This window comes from Leucoraja erinacea, chromosome 19 (genome assembly GCF_028641065.1).
Source record: "Leucoraja erinacea ecotype New England chromosome 19, Leri_hhj_1, whole genome shotgun sequence".
NCBI classification, from domain to species: Eukaryota; Metazoa; Chordata; class Chondrichthyes; order Rajiformes; family Rajidae; genus Leucoraja; species Leucoraja erinaceus.
Genome location: NC_073395.1, coordinates 34,071,223 through 34,092,966, shown reverse-complemented (window position 1 = coordinate 34,092,966; position 21,744 = coordinate 34,071,223). Strand labels below are relative to the sequence as shown.

The 21,744-nt window shown below is 41.8% G+C and overlaps 1 protein-coding gene across 1 annotated transcript in view; it reads right to left on the bottom strand.

The window, feature by feature from the left end:
- LOC129706476 (DNA helicase B-like) overlaps positions 1–21,744 on the bottom strand; it is a 54,105-nt gene that overhangs the window by 5,035 nt on the left and 27,326 nt on the right. Inside the window, 7 exon segments of the mRNA XM_055650808.1 lie at positions 2,769–2,783; positions 2,785–2,938; positions 12,449–12,508; positions 15,514–15,613; positions 16,459–16,598; positions 17,261–17,402; positions 20,000–20,180. Of these exon segments, the coding sequence (XP_055506783.1) occupies positions 2,769–2,783; positions 2,785–2,938; positions 12,449–12,508; positions 15,514–15,613; positions 16,459–16,598; positions 17,261–17,402; positions 20,000–20,180 (792 nt within the window).

Sequence of the window (21,744 nt, the reverse complement as noted above, 5' to 3'; positions counted from 1 at the left end):
CAACCTTCACGTGGTCCGCCCTGTTTCGACTAATGCAATCAACTCGACGTCCATGCGAAAGATGAAGAAGAAGGAGGCAGGGATAGAGGTTGATACAACAACAGCATTTTTTTAAACCCTCTTGGAATGGATAGAACAGCTTTAGAGGGATTTGGGACAAACACAGGCAATGGGGTTAGCACAGATCTTGGTCAGCATGGACAAGTTGGGGAAAAGGGGACTGTTTTGTGAGACAGAACTCAAATTAATGAATGGTAAATCTAGCATTGGTCAATTATTTCTTCACAAAAGACATTTTTATGGCAATATGCTAAGGCAATGTTGTCAAAATCCAAAGAACCATTTAATTTAAAATCAAAGTGCTGATGTAACTCAGCAGGTCAGGCAGGAAATCAGAAAGGCATGGATAGGTGACGTTTCAGGTTAGAACCCTCTTCAGGCCGCTGTTAAAAAGCCTCCAGCGTACAGAAGAAAGGCATACGACGTGTTGCTACCAGACGCCGCTCATATTGGCGAGGACCCATGGAGCACACAGACAGCGGCATGTGACATTTAATCTTTTACTAATTCTTTTAGTTCAATTCACTATACTTTAATAAATTTAGTTTCTTTGTACACTTGAAATGTTACTTCATCATTGATCCAAATCCTCGATACCTGCTTGTATCATTATAGATCTGCACTCATCCAGGCAGGAGATGTGCCTTGTAGATCATTGCAAGGCTTCTAAGTGTTGAGAAATGAGCCATTCACAGCAGGAAACCAAGTTTCCCACAAGCTTTCATAGTCACTGCATATAACTAGCTGCATCAGTTGAGTTTCTGATCAATCATGACCCTCTCCTAGAGTACGGTGGTAGAGAACTGAATGATGGTAATGATATTGAATTTTTAGGATAAGTGGTTAGATAATGTTTTGTTGGAGGTGATCATTGCCTGCTACTCATGTTAAAGTTTGTTTCATTTTAAACAAACACAAACGCAATGAAATTAGTAATTAAATAGTAACTTCTTTATTTTGCCAGGCACGTGTGTCTGTCACTCTGACAGTATGTAGATACAGACTATACAGTGTCACTCTATCCCCACACAAATTGGTAATGTTCAATCAGATATATTTATAACCCAATAATCAGAGATTCAGCAATATTTTATCTACAGAGCATTGTACAGCCTCTTGCTTGTTAAGATTGACAGGTTCTTCCGAGAGAGGAAAGGTTAGCCCATATATGGTTATGCTACAGAAGCTATTTTTCTGCAGATCAAGCATTTGATTTTTTGACCTTGTTTATTGATTGTTTGGACATTGTAATCAGTAGAGCAGAGGGAAAGAACCGTTGTCTGAACATTCTTCTGATGTTTATAAATAAAGGAAAACACCCATGAAGTTGTGCTGTTATCTCGCTCGTGTTAGGAAGAATGGCGAAAACATCTTTGTTAGCCTTGCTAGTGTAATAGAAGAAAGGTGAAGGCATTTCTTTATTGCTAATTCTACAGCTGAATCCATTTTGTAACTTTTAAATCTTTGAACTTTCTCACTCATGGCATGAATGTTATTTTCCTCATTTATCACACCATGCCTGAATGTTGTTTAGATCTTGCTGAACTCGGCGTACACTGTTTCACCCTCTGCTCAATTTAGAATGTAATTGAACGTCATGTGAATGTCCCTATATCTGGTTTTATGATGAAAATAAGATAATTTATGAAATAGTTGACAATTCTTGTGTGCAGGGCATGAGAAACTCTTGCATTGTCTACGAAAATCACAACCATCTTCCTTTGTGCCACATGTGACTCCAAGCAGCGGAGTGTTTTTCTGTTGAAGTCCATATGTCTTCTTGATGCTGCACTCAATTAAATAAGTTGAGTGCAACTTAGTGCAAGTTGAGTGAGAGTGCTGCTATCAAGGGGACTCACTCTCACTTCTGGAATTCAATTGTTTGAACCATGGACATGATAAGCACTAAAACCTAAACTGTGCATTAATGATCAGGTGCAGGGCTCAGTATAGTGCGACTCAATAGTATTGTCAATGCTGCCGATAAAGAGTTGACTGATGAAGCTGTAATGAGTCAGATTGGATTTATTTCGCAGTTTGTGAAAAAGAGACACCTGGGCTATCCTCCACATTGAGAGCAGATGCCATATTTTTTACTAAAAAAGAATGAAAAAAATGACAAAATCCTAGAGCTTCCAGCACTCACTTGAAAGTTTACTGTTGCAAGAGTTCATATAATTATGGGAATAGCCCAGCAAGGGCAACTGAGGATATGCAGTAAGTACTGTTAATTTAGAACATGTTGATAATTCAGATCTGACTAATTGTAAGTATAATTTCAAGTAGTTAAGTCTACACACCAAAGGGAATGTTTGATTCCAATTCATCTCAAACAAGAGGACACGACTTCAGAATTAAGGGACAGATGTTTAGGGGTAACATGAGGGGGAACTTCTTTACTCAGAGAGTGGTAGCGGTGTGAAATGAGCTTCCAGTGGAAGTGGTGGAGGCGGGTTCGTTGGTATCATTTAAAAATAAATTAGATAGGCATATGGATGAGAAGGGAATGGAGGGTTATGGTATGAGTGCAGGCAGGTGGGACTAAGGGAAAATAATTGTTCGGCACGGACTTGTAGCGCCGAGATGGCCTGTTTCCGTGCTGTAATTGTTATATGTTATATGGTTATTTTAGGCATTTGACTTTGTTCCAATAAAGAATGTTGATGTTAAGATACCTTTTATTTTTTACAAAAAGATCAAAGTTTTACCTCCGTGATAAAAAAAGATTTCTCCATTACATAAGCGATAGTTTTCCTTCATCCCCTTTGAATCAGTCTCAGACTCTGTTTTTGACATTTCAGTAAAATCCTCGACATAAGCATTCCTAGTGCAGCACACTTTGTCACCAACCCGGAAATCAAGCCTTTTTTTATGATCTCTGAAAAACAAATTAAATTTGTACGACTTTAATCAGTATAGTGTTTCCCATTTTGAACAGAATAATGTAACAATAGTGCACAACATATCTTAGTAAGATATTGCTGCATCAGGATCACCATTGACAGCATAAAGTACGACACCAGAGAACTTTTGTTTTTAAGCACAACACAGATGCTGTCATGATAATATACAGGGTGATGACAAGGTACTATGTGATTTATATGTGATGCAAACTTGAAAAAAAATGCAGTAACACCCAAATTCTCATAATCAGAATAGAACCATGTGAGTGGTAAGAGGTGGTAGGAACTCTATACATGTAAAACTTAAGGCAGTTACTAATCCCATATTCCTTGACACCAAAATGCTGTCAAATTTTGGAATATATCCTGCAATTAAGTAATCGCAGCATTCTTGGGTATAAAATTTCAAAGGTTTACGATACCAAATAAATCTTCACAATTTGGTTGAAGGCCAACTCCTTATTTTAATGCTATTACATATGGACATGCCAGGGATATCTCACTTAGAATAGTACAGCACAGGACCAGGCCCTTAAACCCACAATGTCCTATCAAACACGATATCAAGTTATACTAATCTCCTCTACATGCATGTGATACATGTCCTTCCAGTGATTAATATCCATGTGCCTATCTAAAAGCCTCTTAAATGCTCTATCATATCTGTCTCCATCATCCTCCATGGTAGCGAGTTCCAGGCACCCACCATGCTCTGTATGAATAAAAAAAACGTAACCTGCACTGCTTTAAACTTTGCCCCTTTCACCTTAAACTTATACCCTCAAGAGTAGAGGGTACGATGGGGGAAAATGCTTCCAACTGTCCACCCTTTCTATGGCTGATTATTTCATATGCTTCTGCCAGTTCTCCTGTCAACCTCTGACACTCCAGAGAAAACACTCGATGTTTGTCCAATCTCTCCTCATAGCAAATACCCTTTAATCCAAGCAGCATTCTGATAATGTAGAAACAAGGAACTGCAGATGCTGGTTTACAAAAAAAGACACAACGTGCAGGAATAATTCAGCGGGTCAGGCAGCATCTCTGGAAAACATGGATAGGTCATGTTTCGGGTCGGGAACATTCTTCAGACTGATTGTAGTGGGGGGGGGGGGGGGGGGGGGGGAGGGGAGGGGGGAGGGGAGGGGAGGGGAAGAAAACTAGAAGCGATAGGACAAAGCATGGCAGATAATAGGTGAGGGTTCTGATAGGCACATGGTTGGACAAAATGATTTAAGTGTTGAGAATTGTGAAGTCAGAGGAAGGAATGCAGGTGGAGGCGAGGGGTGGGAGGAGGGCAGAAATAGGTGTAAGTCCAGGTGGAGAGGAGACAGGGGGTGTTGGGCATAAAGGGGAGGGGGTTGTTAGAGGTCACCTAAAATTGGAGGTCAATGTTCATATCAGTGTACCTCCAGTTTGTGTGTGGCCTCACATTGGCAATGAAGGGGGCCTGGAACAGAAAGGTCAGTATGGGAATGGGAAGGTGAAGGGGAGTTAAAATAGTTAGCAACGGGCCATGATGGATCAAACGCAAAGAATATGAAAGAAAGAGGACATCTTGGATGTCGTAGAATGGAAAGCCTCACCTTGGGACCAAATGCAGCAGAGATGGAGGATTTGAGCATTCTGATTAAGCTCTTCTCTACAAAGCCTCTACCTGCTTCCTGAAGTACTATACACCAGCAACATGAGTTCCTGACTCTGATACTCAATGCCCTTTACCAATAAAGGAAAGCATACTATACATCTTCTTCATCATGCTTTCTATTTGTGGTGCCACTTTCAGGGAGCTATGGACATGAATCCCAAGATCCTTCTGTACTTCAATGTTGTTAAGGGTCTTGCCATTAACGGTATACTTTCCCCTTATATTCGACCGCCTGAAACCAACGCCTCACGGCTGAATTAAACTGCATCCACCATTTCTGTAGCTGATCTCTATCCCGCTGTATAGTGAGAGCCTTCTCTACAGTTTGCAACACCATCAATTTTAGTACCATTTGCAAGCGTAAATTCTTTCTATAGCTAAATTTCTTTTTAAAAAGAAGAAAAAAAGAATAACACCTATCCTCCACAACCCTCTGTCACTGTGGGGCCCACGCATCATAATCTTCTAAACTATGCACTATAGGCCTAGCCCAGTCACCTCAATGCCTCCTCATATAATAATTCCCACCTCACAAGTATTACTACTACAAACCTTCACCACACTATTCCATTGCAAATATATCCGTCCTTCATGAAGGGGGCCACTTTCTCGTTCTATATCAATGTCTTACACTGAATTCTTAAATGTCCCAATCTTTGGCCATACTGTTCTTTATGACAACATTCAGCTGGACATCTATTTTGATACAACTTTTACCTTCTGCCATTAGCCACGATTGAGCCATTTTTCCTGCTGTGGATCTGCACTTTTTTTTTTTTTACAATATACACAATATACATCTTTCATGCATTAATTCTGGCAGGCAGGTTTGCCACTGCTACACGGGTGGTTTTAAACTGAATAAGGGGAGTTGGGTGTCAAATGGGATAGTCGAGGACGGAGTTAAAGGGAGAGAGAGTAAAGGGATGGTTAATGACCCCCCAGAATTAACGTGAAAGGAAACTCACAAAGGGATAAGAGAGTATGGCCAAGTGTAATAGGGATCTATGTGAAAGGTGAGATGCGTAAGGAATTAAAAGTATTGTATATGAATGCGAAGTATAAGAAGTAAAGTGGATAAGCTTGAGGCTCAGTTACAAGTTGGTAGATATGACTGTGGGGATTACTGAGACGTGGCTGCAGGAGGAACGGGCCTGGGAACTAAATATTCAGGATTATACATCCTATAGAAAGGACAGGCAGGTGGGCAGAGGAGGGGGGGTAGCTCTGCTGGTGACGGATGGAATTCAGTCCCTTACGAGGGAAGACATAGGGACTGACGAGATAGATTCACTGTGGATTGAGTTGAGGAATTGTAAAGGCAAGAAGACACTAATTGGTGTTATTTACAGACCCCCAAATAGTAGCCCGGATGTAGGGTGTAAGTTGCAGCAGGAGTTAAAACTGGCATGTAACAAAGGTAATGCCACTGTGGTGATGGGGGATTTCAATATGCAGGCAGACTGGGAAAATCAGGTTGGTTCAGGACCCCAAGATAGAGAGTTTGTAGAATGCCTCCGAGATGGATTCTTAGAGCAGCTTGTAATGGAGCCAACCAGAGAAAAGGCAATTCTGGATTTAGTGTTGTCCAATGAACCAGATATGATAAGAGATCTCGAGGTAAAGGAACCGATTGGAGGTAATGATCATAATATGATTCGTTTTAATCTGCAATTTGAGAAGGAGAAAGTTAAATCGGAAGTGGCAGTGATGCAGTTGAACATAGGGGACTATGAAGGCATGAGAGGGGAGCTGGCCAAGGTAGACTGGAAAGGGATCCTAGCAGGAATTACAAGAGAAGTTAGGGATAGAATAAAACTAAAAGAAAAGATGTATAACACAGCAAAGAGTAGCTGGAAGCCAGACGATTGGGAAACTTTCATCGGACAACAGAAGGAAACAAAACGGGCAATACGGGCTGAAAAGATGAAGTACGAAGGGAAGCTGGCCACGAACATAAAGAAGGACAGTAAAAGCATCTTTAGATATGTTAAGGGAAAAAGAGTAGCAAAGTCAAATGTGGGTCCCTTTAAGGCAGAAATGGGAGAAATTATTATGGGCAACAAGGAAATGGCAGAAGAGTTGAATAGGTACTTTGGATCTGTCTTCACTAAGGAAGACACAAACAATCTCCCAGATGTACTGGAGGACAGAGGATCTAAGGGGGTAGAGGAACTGAAAGAAATTTTCATTAGGCGAGAAATAGTATTGGGTAGGCTAATGGGACTGAAGGATGATAAATCCCCTGGGCCTGATGGTCTGTATCCCAGGGTCCTCAGGGAGGTGGCTCTAGAAATAGTGGACGCATTGGTGATCATTTTCCAATGTTCAATAGATTCAGGATCAGTTCCTGTGGATTGGAGGATAGCTAATGTTATCCCACTTTTCAAGAAAGGAGCGAGAGAAAACGGGGATTAACAGACCAATTAGCCTGACTTCGGTGGTGGGAAAGATGCTGGAGTCAATTATTAAAGAGGTAATAATGGGGCATTTGGATAGCAGTAAAATGATTAGTCCAAGTCAACATGGATTTATGAAAGGCTCATGGCAAGGCTCGGTGTTGGTGCCGCAACTGTTTACCAAATATATTAATGATTTGGAAGAGGGAATTAGGAGCAACACTAGCAAGTTTGCGGATGACACAAAGCTGAGTGGCAGTGTGAACTATGATAAGGATGTTAGGAGGTTGAAGTGTGACCTAGACAGGTTGAATGAGTGAGCAGATGCGTGGCAGATGCAGTATAATATAGATAAATGTGAGGTTATCCACTTTGGCGACAAAAACAAGGGGACAGATCATTATCTCAATGGGGTTAGGTTAGGTAAGGGGGAAGTACAGCGAGACCTGGGTGTTCTTGTACACACGGAAAGTTGGCTTACAGGTACAGCAGGCAGTGAAGAAAGTTAATGGAATGTTGGCCTTCATAACAAGAGGATTTCAGTATAGGGGCAAAGAGGTTTTTCTGCAGTTATATAGGGTTCTGGTGAGACCACATTTGGAGTATTGTGTACAGTTTTGGTCTAATTTGAAGAATTTGTGATTGAGGCAGTGCAGCGGTGGTTCACGAGATTGATCCCTGGGATGGCAGGACTGTCATATGAAGAAAGATTGAAAAGACTAGGCTTGTATTCACTGGAGTTTAGAAGGATGAGGGGGTATCTTATAGAAGCATATAAAGTTATAAAAGGACTGAACAAGCTAGATGCAGGAAAAATGTCCCCAATGTTGGGTGAGTCCTGGGCCCACAGTCTTAGAATAAAGAGGAAGGTCATTTAAGACTGAGGTGGGAAAAAGCTTTTTCACCCAGGGAGTTGTGAATTTATGGAATTCCCTGCCACAGAGGGTAGTGGAGGCCAAATCACTGGATGCATTTAAGAGATAGTTAGATAGAGCTCTAGGGGCTAGTGGAGTCAAGGGATATGGGGAGAATGCAGGCACAGGTTATTGATAGCGGACGATCATCCATGATCACAATGAATGGCGGTGCTGGCTCGAAGGGCCGAATGGTCTCCTCCTGCACCCATTTTCAATGTTTCTATGTTAATTCTTTAACCATTAGCCACCTTTAGCCTTACACATAACCTTGCATGGGATGCTTGTGTGAATAAGAAATCGATTTTCAGTGTCCCTCATTTGGAAATTTGGGGAACCTCTACCCATATCTCAATATTTAAAAAAGTGTCCTATCAGTTGCAACATAACTTGCAAATAATATCAGATTTTGTAGAACCAAGTTTCAAAATGTTCTATTCTGAGAATAGACGTAGTGCAGTGTTCAGAATATTTTTAACATATTGAAGTGTTTCTTCTCAAAGTCAGGCGAAGACTGGAGAGCTTTCCCCAACCATGCCTAATATGTCCCACTGTGAAGACCCCCTGTCTGCAATGTCATTTTTAATTATTAATAAATAATTATTAAAATTAAAAAATGTATTAATAATGTTGACAGGACGGCGCCTTCAGCACAGTCAGAAAATAATTCAACAACTACATACAGCAAGAGCTACCATGGGTATTCCCAATGGCCCCCATAACTTACAAAAGTGCAGCGTTAATAATTTACTGATTGCTTCTTTTTGTACTTCATCTTAAATCCTAAAAGACTAAAGGGCCTGTCCCACTTCCCCGAGTTACTGACGATTTCTCCCGAGTTTTCCCCTTGATTCAAACTCGGAGATGCCAGCCGTAGGAACTCGGGGCTATTTATTTTTTTAAACTCGTGAACATTTTTCTCGGGAAAGTGGGACAGGCCCTTAAGCAAATGTCGCATTAAATTCCGAGATCTACAAATTTATCTCAGTTCTAAAATGTTCAGGTGATATGCCTCTCACTACCTCTGATATGAGGCTCACAAGTCTATAATATCCTATCATCTAATTTAAAGAGACTAATTTAAAGATCAGCTGGACTCACCCCTTGCCTGCCTGAACTTCTCATCAAAATAATCAATTCAGTTGTCCCTCAGCTTTTGGAAGGCACACAGCAAAACACAGAAATGCTCAAATAACAAATGTGCCTGAAGGCAATGTAGCGTGGAGCCTCCACCCCTTCAATGCACTGGCCACCTGATGAGAAAGGGTAAATGTAGAGACTGAATTTTGTCTCCTGTCAAAGCTGCACTCTATTTTAAAGGTGTTTTAATATTTCCGTCATTTATTGACATCTTAAAAATAGTTTATAGATATCTTAAACACTAACTACAATTTAAAAATTGTAATGCAAACTACAATTAAAACATTTATGTAAAAATAACACTTTTTATATCCTAATCTCCAGTCTGGAGAAAGGAATGTGGATGCTGATCCTACACCAGGTCAGACTAACGCCAGTTAAGGAGGTAAAGATTCCCTGGTGTACTGCTGGGAAATCCCTGCAAGAGACATTTTGCCACTCTTACTCTTTCCAACAGCCTCCAGGTGCTCCAGCTTCCTACCACATCCTGCAGACATGCAGGTTTATAGGTTAATTGGCCTCAACTAATAGAAAAAAAATAAAATAAAAACTGCAGATCTTGGGAGCCTTAAATGAAAGATATTGAACCTGAAATGTCATCTTTACTTCGTCTTCCATAGTTGCTACTTAACTTGGGTGTGTCCAGCATTTTCTGACGTTTGCTAGACTAACACCTGGAATGGGACTTTATCTTATGAGGAAGGTTGGATAGACTAGCCTTGTGTCTGTTGAAGTTTAAAAGAGAGACATAGGAGGATTAAAATACAGAAGATCCCATGGAGACTTGACAGTGTGGATGTGAAGGGAGTGTTTGTTCTTTCTTCTATAATTCTACCATGGTTTTAACAGATTCAAGTGGATGATGGAAAAAGATAAAACCAGCCCTCAAGTCAAAGTCATAAATATGGAGAGGCTCATTTTGATGGCATCAAATTGGGACTCATAATAATTGTCTTGGAGAGGGCATTTGCAGGTAAAGAGACATTCAGAACATAGGAGGCTTTTAAAAGTAAAATTTTAAGAGTTCAGGTCATCTTCCTGTTGGAACAAAGGGCAAGGCTAACAAGGTTAAGGAACCTTGGTTGACAAGGGATATTAAATGTGTAGGAAAGAACTGCAGGGAAAAGGAGCTGCACCTGGACAGGTACTTGAATGAACAAGACAGAGGAAATTCAAATTAATGCAGACAAGTGGGATTAACATAGATAAGCATGATGGTCAGCCTGGTCAAGGTGGGTTGAAGGGCTTGTTTTATACACGACAACTATCACTTTTGCTGCAGAATGTAGAACCAGTAAGAAACCCCTAAAAGATAACAAGGTGAATTTTATTTCTCTCTGAGTCTCTCTGAGTATTGAGTCTCTGACACTCGCTTCCTGCAGAAGCAGATTCTTTGAAAAGTTTTAAGGCAAGGAAGACAAATTATTGAAAATTAAAGGGGTGGAAATTTTGCCCAGATACATGGGAATACAAAGTGGAGTTCATCGTCAGATCAGTCAATAATTTATTGAGGAGCAGGCTCAGTTGGTCGAGTAGTTTACTTATGCTCCGAAGATGCATCCAGGTTTGTATGCTCTCAATAAGTAGAAGAGCTAGTTTAAATGATGAACTGGACTAAGTACGGCCCATTGGGTCAAAGTCACATGGGAGGCCTGGTCCCTTAACGCAACCCATTCCCCAACGTAATATTCCACCACTCACCCGTTCCCCCAACGCAACCCGATCCCCCAATGCAATATTTCACCACTCACCCATAGCCCCTAACTGCGCAGGCGCGGCTGACGGGTTCCCGTTGTGACATCACCGTATCCCCCCCTCCTCCCCTCACCCCCACCCAACTCCGCCTCTTTCCCTTCCCCCCAACCCCCAAGCACTCACTCCATCCCCCCCCAAATCCCCCACATCCACTCTTAGCGGCCCTCTGCTTGCGCAGCCATTCCTACCCCTTGGGTTCCCATCGTGACGCAGAACACGCAGGTATTACTGCGCAGGTGCAGCCTATGGGCACGGCAAGTGGAAAAGGGGTCATAAAAGCTTAGTATGTGAATAATTCTTAAGATATAACAATTTAAAAGTTTAAGATGAGATTTATTCAGTCCATTCTTTCTTGCTGCGTCTCTTGTTGCGTTCTGCAGCCGGGGGAGGGGGACGGCTTCAAACGGGGCCGGTGGGGACAGGTTGGGGTGTGCTGCCATGGCCTATCGCTGCCTTGGTCTACCGCGACCTACATTGTTGCCATGGCCTGCTGCTGCCACTCCCAACCGGCTTCAGGCGGAGACTGGTGGGGAGCATCCTGCAGCTGGGGACGGGACAGCTTCAGGCGGAGGCCGGTGGGGGGGGAGCGTCTTGCAGCGGGGGGAAGGGAGACGGCTTTAGGAGGGGGCTGTCGGAGGCCGGGGTTGGGGGGGGGGGGGGGGGGGGGGGGAAAGAAGCTTCCTACATCCGGGGGAGCGGGATGGCTTCGGGTGCCAGTGGGAGGTGTGAGTGGGAGGAGGGTGTTTGGGCAGAGGAAAGTGTGGGCGGGGGGGAGGGGGTGTGTGGGCAAGGGGGTTGTGAGAGCTCGAAGAAAAGATGGGGTTGTGGGGAAGAGGAGGGTATCACGGGGGAGGGGGGGGCAGGAGCCAGCGAGGGGAACCAGAGGGGAAGGGGCTGGAGTTAACGGTGCGATGGGAACTTACAGCAGTTGCTGGTCGATGGTTGTTCTCATATGCCAGTATCAGTCTCTGCTTTCCATTTGGCGACATCTCCGACTCCGCGCTGGGCTGGGCCGTTTTCCGGTCCCTCCAAAAATTGTGTCTGGTTGGAAACCTCCGCCGGCCATCTTCAGCTCCAGTAAAGACACGATGGCGCAGGAAGGGGCGGACCGTCCCGCGGAGTGACATGAGAAAAACCGATCCACGCAGCGCTGAATGGCAGGAGAAGAGATCGATCTGCACACGCGCGATTTTTAAGATTCTTTAAACCTCACTAACTGTTACATTAGACCACTGATCGAAATGAAACTTGGTGCAATTGCAGCACAGGAGAACAGCGAGTAAGCTGGCTAAAAATCATAGCGCTATCGCGTACCATTTTTGCGCAAATATAATGACCGCGAACCGGAAGATAACAAGCTCAGAGCTTTAGTTATGTATAGATGGGCTGCTGTTACTATATATCCAACCAAACAATGTCAGCAATTGCTAGTACAACATAAGCCATTCATAGGTCTTGTTATAGCTTTTGGCAATTGTGTGTTACTCGTGTCTTGTCAAAATGCAGTAATTTTAATATTCACTGAAATTTAGACAACACCCAAACCATACAGACTGCAAAAGCTGAGCACGTCAGGCACAATAAAGTAGAAACCACATCAAACTGTTATACACCTAATACAGCACTTACTTAGTAGGATGACCCGAATATTTCTTGCAGCAGAGTTCATTAATTAATTCACAATCTTTCCTATATAAAAAGTCAAAAGTTGAAATGAGCATTTGTGCATCCAAGTGTGGAAATATTAAACGTACGTACATACTAGATCTGTGATAAGACACATAGAGAAGATATCACATCTCAGCTGCTATGACCTCACGTGAATGCAATGAAATCAGAGATGCTCAGGCACGCCATTTCCCAAACAACACAGTAGTGCAAATTGTATAGCGTTCATTACATTATACAGGTTAAAAAAAGATAGACAATTGATGCTGAAGTCATAAAGAGTGATTTTTAAAGAGAGATTAATCATGAAATGCATACGTGTTATTTTGTTAAAAATGCTCTCATAAACAATCTTCCTTCCAAATAGATAAACAATAAAAATGCTTCTTTCCCCCTCTTTTCACTTACCCCAATAAGAGATTAAATTCTATTCATCAAGTACTTTACGATATATCTCAACAGAATTTTGTTACACAAAGGATGGTGGGCGTATGGAACGAGCTGCCAGAGGAGGTGGTCGAGGCAAGTATTATCACAATATTTAAGAAACATTTAGACAGGTACATGGACAGGGCAGGTTTAGACGGATATGGGCCAAATGCAGGCAGATGAGACTAATCTAGATGGGCCATGTTGGGTCGGCGTGGACATGTTGGGCCAACAGGCCTGTTTCTAGGCAGTATGACTAGAAAACTTTAAACTTTGGGTGAAAGGAAATCGTAAAAATTATAAAGAGCCCTGGTTTTCAAGGGAAATTGGACACTTGGTTCGGAAAAAGAGGGAGATCTACAATAATTATAGGCAGCATGGAGTAAATGAGGTGCTTGAGGAGTATAAAAAATGTAAAAAGAATCTTAAGAAAGAAATTAGAAAAGCTAAAAGAAGATATGAGGTTGCTTTGGCAAGTAAGGTAAAAGTAAATCCGAAGGGTTTCTACCGCTATATTAATAGCAAAAGGATAACGAGGGATAAAATTGGTCCATTAGAGAGTCAGAGTGGACAACTATCTGCAGAGCCAAAAGAGATGGGGGAGATATTGAACAGTTTCTTTTCTTCGGTATTCACCAAGGAGAAGGATATTGAATTATGTGAGGTAAGGGAAACAAGTAGAGTAGCTATGGGAACTATGAGGATCAAAGAAGAGGAAGTACTGACACTTTTGAGAAATATAAAAGTGGATAAGTCTCCAGGTCCGGACAGGATATTCCCTAGGACATTGAGGGAAGTTAGTGTAGAAATAGCAGGGGCTATGGCAGAAATATTTCAAATGTCATTAGAAACGGGAATAGTGCCGGAGGATTGGCGTACTGCGCATGTTGTTCCATTGTTTAAAAAGGGGTCTAAGAGTAAACCTAGCAATTATAGACCTGTTAGTTTGATGTCAGTGGTGGGAAAATTAATGGAAAGAATACTTAGAGATAATATATATATAAACATCTCATTAGGAACAGTCAACATGGATTTGTGCCTGGAAGGTCATGTTTAACTAATCTTCTTGAATTTTTTGAAGATGTTACTCGGGAAATTGATGAGGGTAAAGCAGTGGATGTTGTGTATATGGACTTCAGTAAGGCCTTTGACAAGGTTCCTCATGGAAGGTTGGTTAAGAAGGTGCAATGGTTGGGTATTAATGGTGGAGTAGCAAGATGGATTCAACAGTGGCTGAATGGGAGATGCCAGAGAGTAATGGTGGATGGTTGTTTGTCAGGTTGGAGGCCAGTGACGAGTGGGGTGCCACAGGGATCTGTGTTGGGTCCACTGTTGTTTGTCATGTACATCAATGATCTGGATGATGGTGTGGTAAATTGGATTAGTAAGTATGCAGATGATACTAAGATAGGTGGGGTTGCGGGTAATGAAGTAGAGTTTCAAAGTCTACAGAGAGATTTATGCCAGTTGGAAGAGTGGGCTGAAAGATGGCAGATGGAGTTTAATGCTGATAAGTGTGAGGTGCTACATCTTGGCAGGACAAATCAAAATAGGACGTACATGGTAAATGGTAGGGAATTGAAGAATGTAGGTAAACAGAGGGATCTGGGAATAACTGTGCACAGTCCCTGAAAGTGGAAATCTCATGTAGATAGGGTGGTAAAGAAAGCTTTTGGTGTGCTGGCCTTTATAAATCAGAGCATTGAGTATAGAAGTTGGGATGTAATGTTAAAATTGTACAAGGCATTGGTGAGGCCAATTCTGGAGTATGGTGTACAATTTTGGTCGCCTAATTATAGGAAGGATGTCAACAAAATAGAGAGAGTACAGAGGAGATTTACTAGAATGTTGCCTGGGTTTCAGCAACTAAGTTACAGAGAAAGGTTGAACAAGTTAGGGCTTTATTCTTTGGAGCGCAGAAGGTTAAGGGGGGACTTGATAGAGGTTTTTTAAATTGATGAGAGGGATAGACAGAGTTGACGTGGAAAAGCTTTTCCCACTGAGAGTAGGGAAGATTCAAACAAGGGGACATGACATGAGAATTAAGGGACTAAGTTTAGGGGTAACATGAGGGGGAACTTCTTTACTCAGAGAGTGGTAGCTGTGTGGAATGAGCTTCCAGTGAAGGTGGTGGAGGCAGGTTCGTTTTTTATCATTTAAAAATAAATTGGATAGTTATATGGATGGGAAGGGAATGGAGGGTTATGGTCTGAGCGCAGGTATATGGGACTAGGGGAGATTATGTGTTCGGCACGGACTAGAAGGGTCGAGATGGCCTGTTTCCGTGCTGTAATTGTTATATGGTTATATGGTTCGGGCTACATACTATTTAGTTAGATCTGAAGAAGGGTTTTGGCCTGAAACATTGCCTATTTCCTTCGCTCCATAGATGCTGCTGCACCTGCTAAGTTTCTCCAGCTTTTTTGTGTACCTTCGATTTTCCAGCATCTGCAGTTCCTTCTTAAATACTATTTAGTTCTACTTGGTACGTATTCAGCATTTCACTTTTTTAACATCTCTTTCTTTGTTTTTGTAGTGGCATCTTTAAGGGAAAACATAAAGCATTTCAATCCCAAACTTTCCAAAAATATAGTTACCGTCTAAATGCAATGAACTGCGATGTCACATGATTCTCAAGTCCTGGGGCAATCACATTGTCAAGTCCTAACAAAACATTGATAGAATCTTGAAGAACTACTAAAGAAAGAAGAAATAGGCTGTTATCACACACCAATACAACATAGCCAGATCCAGATATAATGCATTGAAAAAATTGTTGTATATTTTCAATTTATTTCTGGTCGAAGAGAAGCAAGCAAATGCTTTTAATTTGGCTGAATGGCATCCTACATTCTTCTCATTACATTATTGAACCAAAGCCTGCCTTTGAACGTACAATTATGCCTAATTCCAAACACATTTCAAGTTTTAGAGCGTAGATGCAAAATGCTGGAGTAACTCAGTGGGACAGGCAGCATCTGTGGAGACAAGGAATGGACGACATTTCGGGTTGAGAGCCTTGCCTTCACAGTTGTAATCACCCAACCACTTGTAAACAATATTCAACTGTATTAATCCAATTGGGGCTTTGGTGGTGCTGGTCTAGCAGACTTTCCAAACTATTGGATGTTATTTTTATTAATACTTCTGTAGGTGCCATGAAGCTTAAGTCAGTATTATTATCATGTCTGATATGTATAGTTTTAGTTTTTAACTGCCTGTTTCTGAATGTGAATGTGAAAACGATATATTTACATGCACAATTATGCATGTGCAATTAAGTTTTTTTTGGGGGGATGGGTAAAACACGATTAGTGGCAGGGTATAATTGCAACGAGGGAACATAGAATCAATCGATCATGCCAAGATATAATTCTAGGACAACTGCCGATTTCTCACAGCAATACACCAGCGGAAGCCAACGTCAAGGTTCTGACAAAGCCATTACAAGTTCAATATTATCAACAAATATTTGACATAAAATATTCATTTTCTGAATAAACTGAAAATAATAAATGTAAATGAACAAAGTCCATGCTCACGAGATTGGCCAGAATCGATCAAAACCAGAATGAATTTTTTATCAGATGCTGGGATTGAGATTCCTATCCCGCTCGATATAGGCAACACTGCATCATATTCCAACTTTTTATAAGTTGACTTAAGTCCTATCTCAGCAATCCTAGAAATAAGGATATAACGATTTCAGTTTTTGCAAGAAAATTCAGACATCAAGACAAATCTTTTGCACATTATTTCAAAAACAAACTTCCTCTCAACATCCTCAACCCCCATTGTTTTTTCAACTTCTCTTTAATAAATGATTCAAAAGTAGCAACTGAGTGTTTCACCCAGACTTGCTCGATTCATTGTGCGAACAGGGCAGATGCAATCACATAGGAAAACTGCTTAAAGAATATCTTGTCAGTGTGATAACAGGACCCTCATTTTGAAATACACAAGTACTTGCATTAGTTTCATTATCGCTGGAACATGGGCCAGTAGTTCATCCTTTTCAATTCTTTGCAAAACATATTGCACTAATCAGCTATTAAAAAAATGACCAACAATGCAAAAGAAACCCAAAGAAGCTGCCAATACAGCACCAAAAGTAAAGCAAATAAATGAGAAACGTTTCTAATGAAAAGGAAATCTATTGCTGCAAGTGGCAAAAATACATTTTTGTAAAATGAAATCTAATTCTATTTGTGAGCCTGTCTAACTCCATCAAACAGTAATGAAGAATATCTGATGATTTTTTATATATGTAAAATTAAGATAAAACTTCTTAAGTTAAACAAATGGAAGTGGATATGATACATGAGAATAAGAAATAAAATATACCTGGCAGCATTTTCTACTATCAGTTGACTCTCTGCACGGTGATTAATCGATAGGTCAATGGCCCATCCAATGTTGTATAAACTAAAGTATATGTCCTTAAACATGTTGCCGGGCTCTATACTGGGCAACTGTCTAATATCACCTAGAAGAAATATAAAATGTAAAATACCGTGGAAATATATGTAGGATGGGATTGGACATGCAACTGTGAGGCAATTTAACAGGAACCTCTTATTATTTCGTTTCATAATTTATTTCCTCTGATACAGACAAAGCTACCAGTAATGAGATCAGAGGCAGACACAAAGCACAGGTGTAAATCAGCAAGCAACTCTAGAGAACATGGAATCTGAAGAAGGGTTTAGGCCGGAAACGTTGCCTATTTCCTTCGCTCCATCGATGCTGCTGCACCCGCTGAGCTTCTCCAACTTTTTTGTGTACCTTCTGGAGAACGTGGATCGGTGACGCTTTTAGTAGGGACTCTTTTTCAGACTGATTGTACTGGGGAGGCGAAAGCAGGAAGAGGTGGGGTGGAACATACTCTGGCATGAAAGGTTGATGTAAGGGGGCGTGTCGATTGGCAGATGGTTGGAGAAAGGCCAGAGATGAAAAGACAAAATTGTGAGATAATAGACAAGGGGAGAAGAAGTGGGAAGGGAAATGGAAGAAATGCGTGTACAGATGGGGCACAGGAAACAGACAGGGCAAAATGAGATGACGGAGGCGGTGGGCAGTGTTTGTAGGTAAGTTACCAAAAACTGAATAATTCAATATTCATGCCATTAGATTGAAAACTACCCAAGCAGAGCATGAGGTGATGTTCTACAGATGTGGCCTCTCTCTGGCGATGGAGGAGACCAGGGACAGAAAAGTCAGTATGAGAATGGGAATGGGAAAATAGTTAATAACCAGGAGATCCAACAGGCCTTAGCGGACTGAGCGCAAGTATTTGGTGAAATGTTAGACTAGACTTTGCTTGGTCTCTCCGAAGTAAAGGTGGCCACATCGAGAGCACTGAATGTATAGATGAGGTTACAGGGGGTGCAAGTGAATCTCTGCCTCACCTGGGAGGATTACTGGAGTCTCGAGATGGATGGGCAAGAGACGGTATAGGAACAGGTGCTACATCTCCGGTTCAGGTGAAAGTACCTGGGAGAGGGTGGAAGGGATGGATGAGTGAACCAAGAGTATGGGAAGGAACTGCGAATGCTGCTATAAACCGAAGATAGACACAATAAGATGGAGTAACTCAGTGGGTCAGACAGCATCTCTGGAGAAAATGAATACCTGACCAAATAGGTCTTGGGTCGAGACTTTTCTTCAGAGGTTGCGGAGGGAAGCAGATAGGGATGTGGATGATAAGATACTACTGGTGGTGGGATCACATTGAAGGTGGTGGAAGTGGCGGAGAATAATACGTTGGATGCTGAGGGTGGGGGGGGACTCTATTCTTATTCCACTAAAGGAGAGGGGGTGAGAACAGAAGTACCAGACACAGAGGAGACGTGGGCGAGGCATCCTAGAAGTTCCAGACTTGAAAGCTTCACATTGGGAGCAGATACAGTAGAAACAGAGACATTAAGAGTAGGGGATGGCATCATGGCAGGAGGCAGGGTGGGAGGAGTTGTAATACAGATAACTGGGGGAGTCAATGGGTTTATGGTAGACATCAGTCGATAGTCTGTCCCGTGTGCTGGAGACAGTGAGAGCAAGAAAGGGGAGAGAGTGAATGTCAGGACTGTGTGGAAGTTAGTGGTAAAGTTTATGAAATCAGCAAGTTCTGCACAGGTGCAGGAAGCAGCGCTATGCAGATGTAGTGGTGAAAGAGTTGGGGGATGGTACCAGTGTACGTTTGTATCACGGACTGTTCGACATGACCAACACAAAGGCAGGGATACCTAGGTCCCATGTGAGTGCCCATAGCTACACCTTTAACTTGAAGAAAGTGAGAAAAGACAAAAAAGAGATGTTGAGGGTGAGACAAGTTTCACCAGATGGAGGAGAGTGTTAGTAGACGAGAACTGATCAGATCGGATCTCTGTTCAAAGAAGAACCTGCCTTCACACCTTCTTGGTGGGATAATGAGGTGTAAAGACACTGGACGTCCAAGGTAGCGATGAGTCAATGGGGGCCTAGCAATTGAAAGTTATTGAAGTCTTGAAGGACTTGCGGACATAGGTCTGAAGGGACGGGACAAGGGGGGAGATATTAAGATGAGTTCTCAACTGTGTGTCTATATTACTTGCATTCAATACAAACGTAACATAGATTTAACCTCAATCATCATTAAAGTCATATTTAACAATGCAGTGTTCATGGCCAAACTCTGATAATTTCTTATTAAATCACAGGCAATTAATTATCAATCTAATCAATAGCCATTGAATATTAAAATCATAATCATACAATTTAATGTAATCCTGCTTAACAGCCTTAACGGCCTGTCCCACTTGGGTGCCATTTGCGTGTGAAGGTTTTGTACATCCCAAAATCCTGGGGCGTCGCGCGTGTGCGCTTCACTGCCTACGTCACCACGCACACGACATGCATCATGACGCGTAAATGATGTCGCTTAAATTATGCGCAAATGACGCCGAAGTGGGACAGTCCCTTTACTCATTAATTTCATGTTATGTCTCTCTCTCTTCGATAGTTCTTACAAAGCAAAACTGAAGCAAATTTCATAACCTCGGATGCAAATTTGTGAGTAATTCATTCCCAAGTCAAGCAGATACTCACCAAGGATTATAAGCTTTTTGAGATTGGCATATTTCATAAGCGATTTTAAAACAGTACTTAAAGTCTTCACCGAGACCAAACTTCCCTCATCAACAATCAAAACCTGAACTTCAGAAAACATCCAATCGAATACTTTTGGTTTTTCCTTGGAATATTTGGCAAAGCTGAAACTCCACATTACCTGTTTTTGCAACAAAATTATCTTTTAACTGGTGGGTTTCAAAACATGCATTCTATTTATCGCTCTAATCAGTGTTCAAGTAGGCATAAGACATGAGAACTAAGAACTTATTTTGTACCTTTAAAACTATTATGAAAAACTTAAATTAGTTTTTTAACGATTTTTCCCTTCTTACCCATCATAATTGCAAGTCCCTATTGTCATTCCCTTGGACAGGTCCGAGCATCAGACAAACTTTATTTGTGTAATTAAATAATACTCATATGTGGATCTACAGTATATTTTTGATGAGGTCTGTGCACTGGAATAATGTTTAAATTTTAATCAATTCAGCAATTTCAATATCAGGGACAATTTTGTATCTGTGATATTTACAGAAGAGTGTCCATTGCGTAGTACTACGGATAAACAATTGCAACAATTATCAACAAGGTAACCACTTACAAATAATTTGGTATATGTCAAAAAGGCCAAAAGGGACTTCTGCTCCAAGCTGAAGGATGAGACGGACGTACGGCAACTGTGCCGGGGCTTGAATGCAATCACCTCCGACAAGGCGAAAACAGGAGGCAGCTCAAATGTCAGCAAAGCATCACTCCCTGATGAGAATGCGTTCTACGCACGCTTTGACAGGATGAACACTGATCTGCCTTCCCGAGCCCCCATTCGCCGTGATGGTATTTCGGTCACAGTCACAGAGGCTGACTTCAGAGGCTGAACTATAACAGCCTATTGCATTTTATCTGTTTATTTATGTGTGTGTATATATATTCCATGGTATATGAACACACTGATCTGATCTCAGGGCCGACCTTAAGCCAATTGGACAAATTGCTCCCAATTGGGCCCCACGCCAGAGTAATCTACCCTTGGCTCAGGTAGATCTACCCCGGTTGGAGGGGGGAGAGAGAGTTGGAGAGAGAGTAGAGGGGGAAGAAAAGGATAGACGGGGAGGGGGTGTGAGGGGGAATGGAAAAGGGGGAGGTGCGTAATTCCCTCATTCCCCTCACCTGCCCTCTCTCCTGATCCCTTTAGCCATAAGGGCCACATCTAACTCCATCTTAGATATAGCCAATGAACTGTGGTCTCAATTACCTTCTGTGGGAGAGAATTACACAGATTCACCACTCTGTGTGAAAATTGTTTTTCTCATCTCAGTCCTAAAAGATTTCCCCCTTATCCTTAAACTGTGACCCCTTGTTCTGGACTTCCCCAACATCGGGAACAATCTTCCTGCATCTAGCCTGTCCAAACCCTTAAGAATTTTGTAAGTTTTTACAAGATCCCCCCTCAATCTTTTAAATTCTAGCGAGTACAAGCCGAGTCTATCCAGTCTTTCTTCATATGAAAGTCCTGACATCCCAGGAATCTGGTGAACCTTCTCTGTACTCCCTCTATGGCAAGAATTTCTTTCCTCAGATTAGGAGACCAAAACTGTACGCAGTACTCCAGGTGTGGTCTCACCAAGACCCTGTACAACTGCAGTAGAACCTCCCTGCTCCTATACTCAAATCCTTTTGCTATGAATGCAAACATACCATTTGCTTTCTTCACTGCCTGCTGC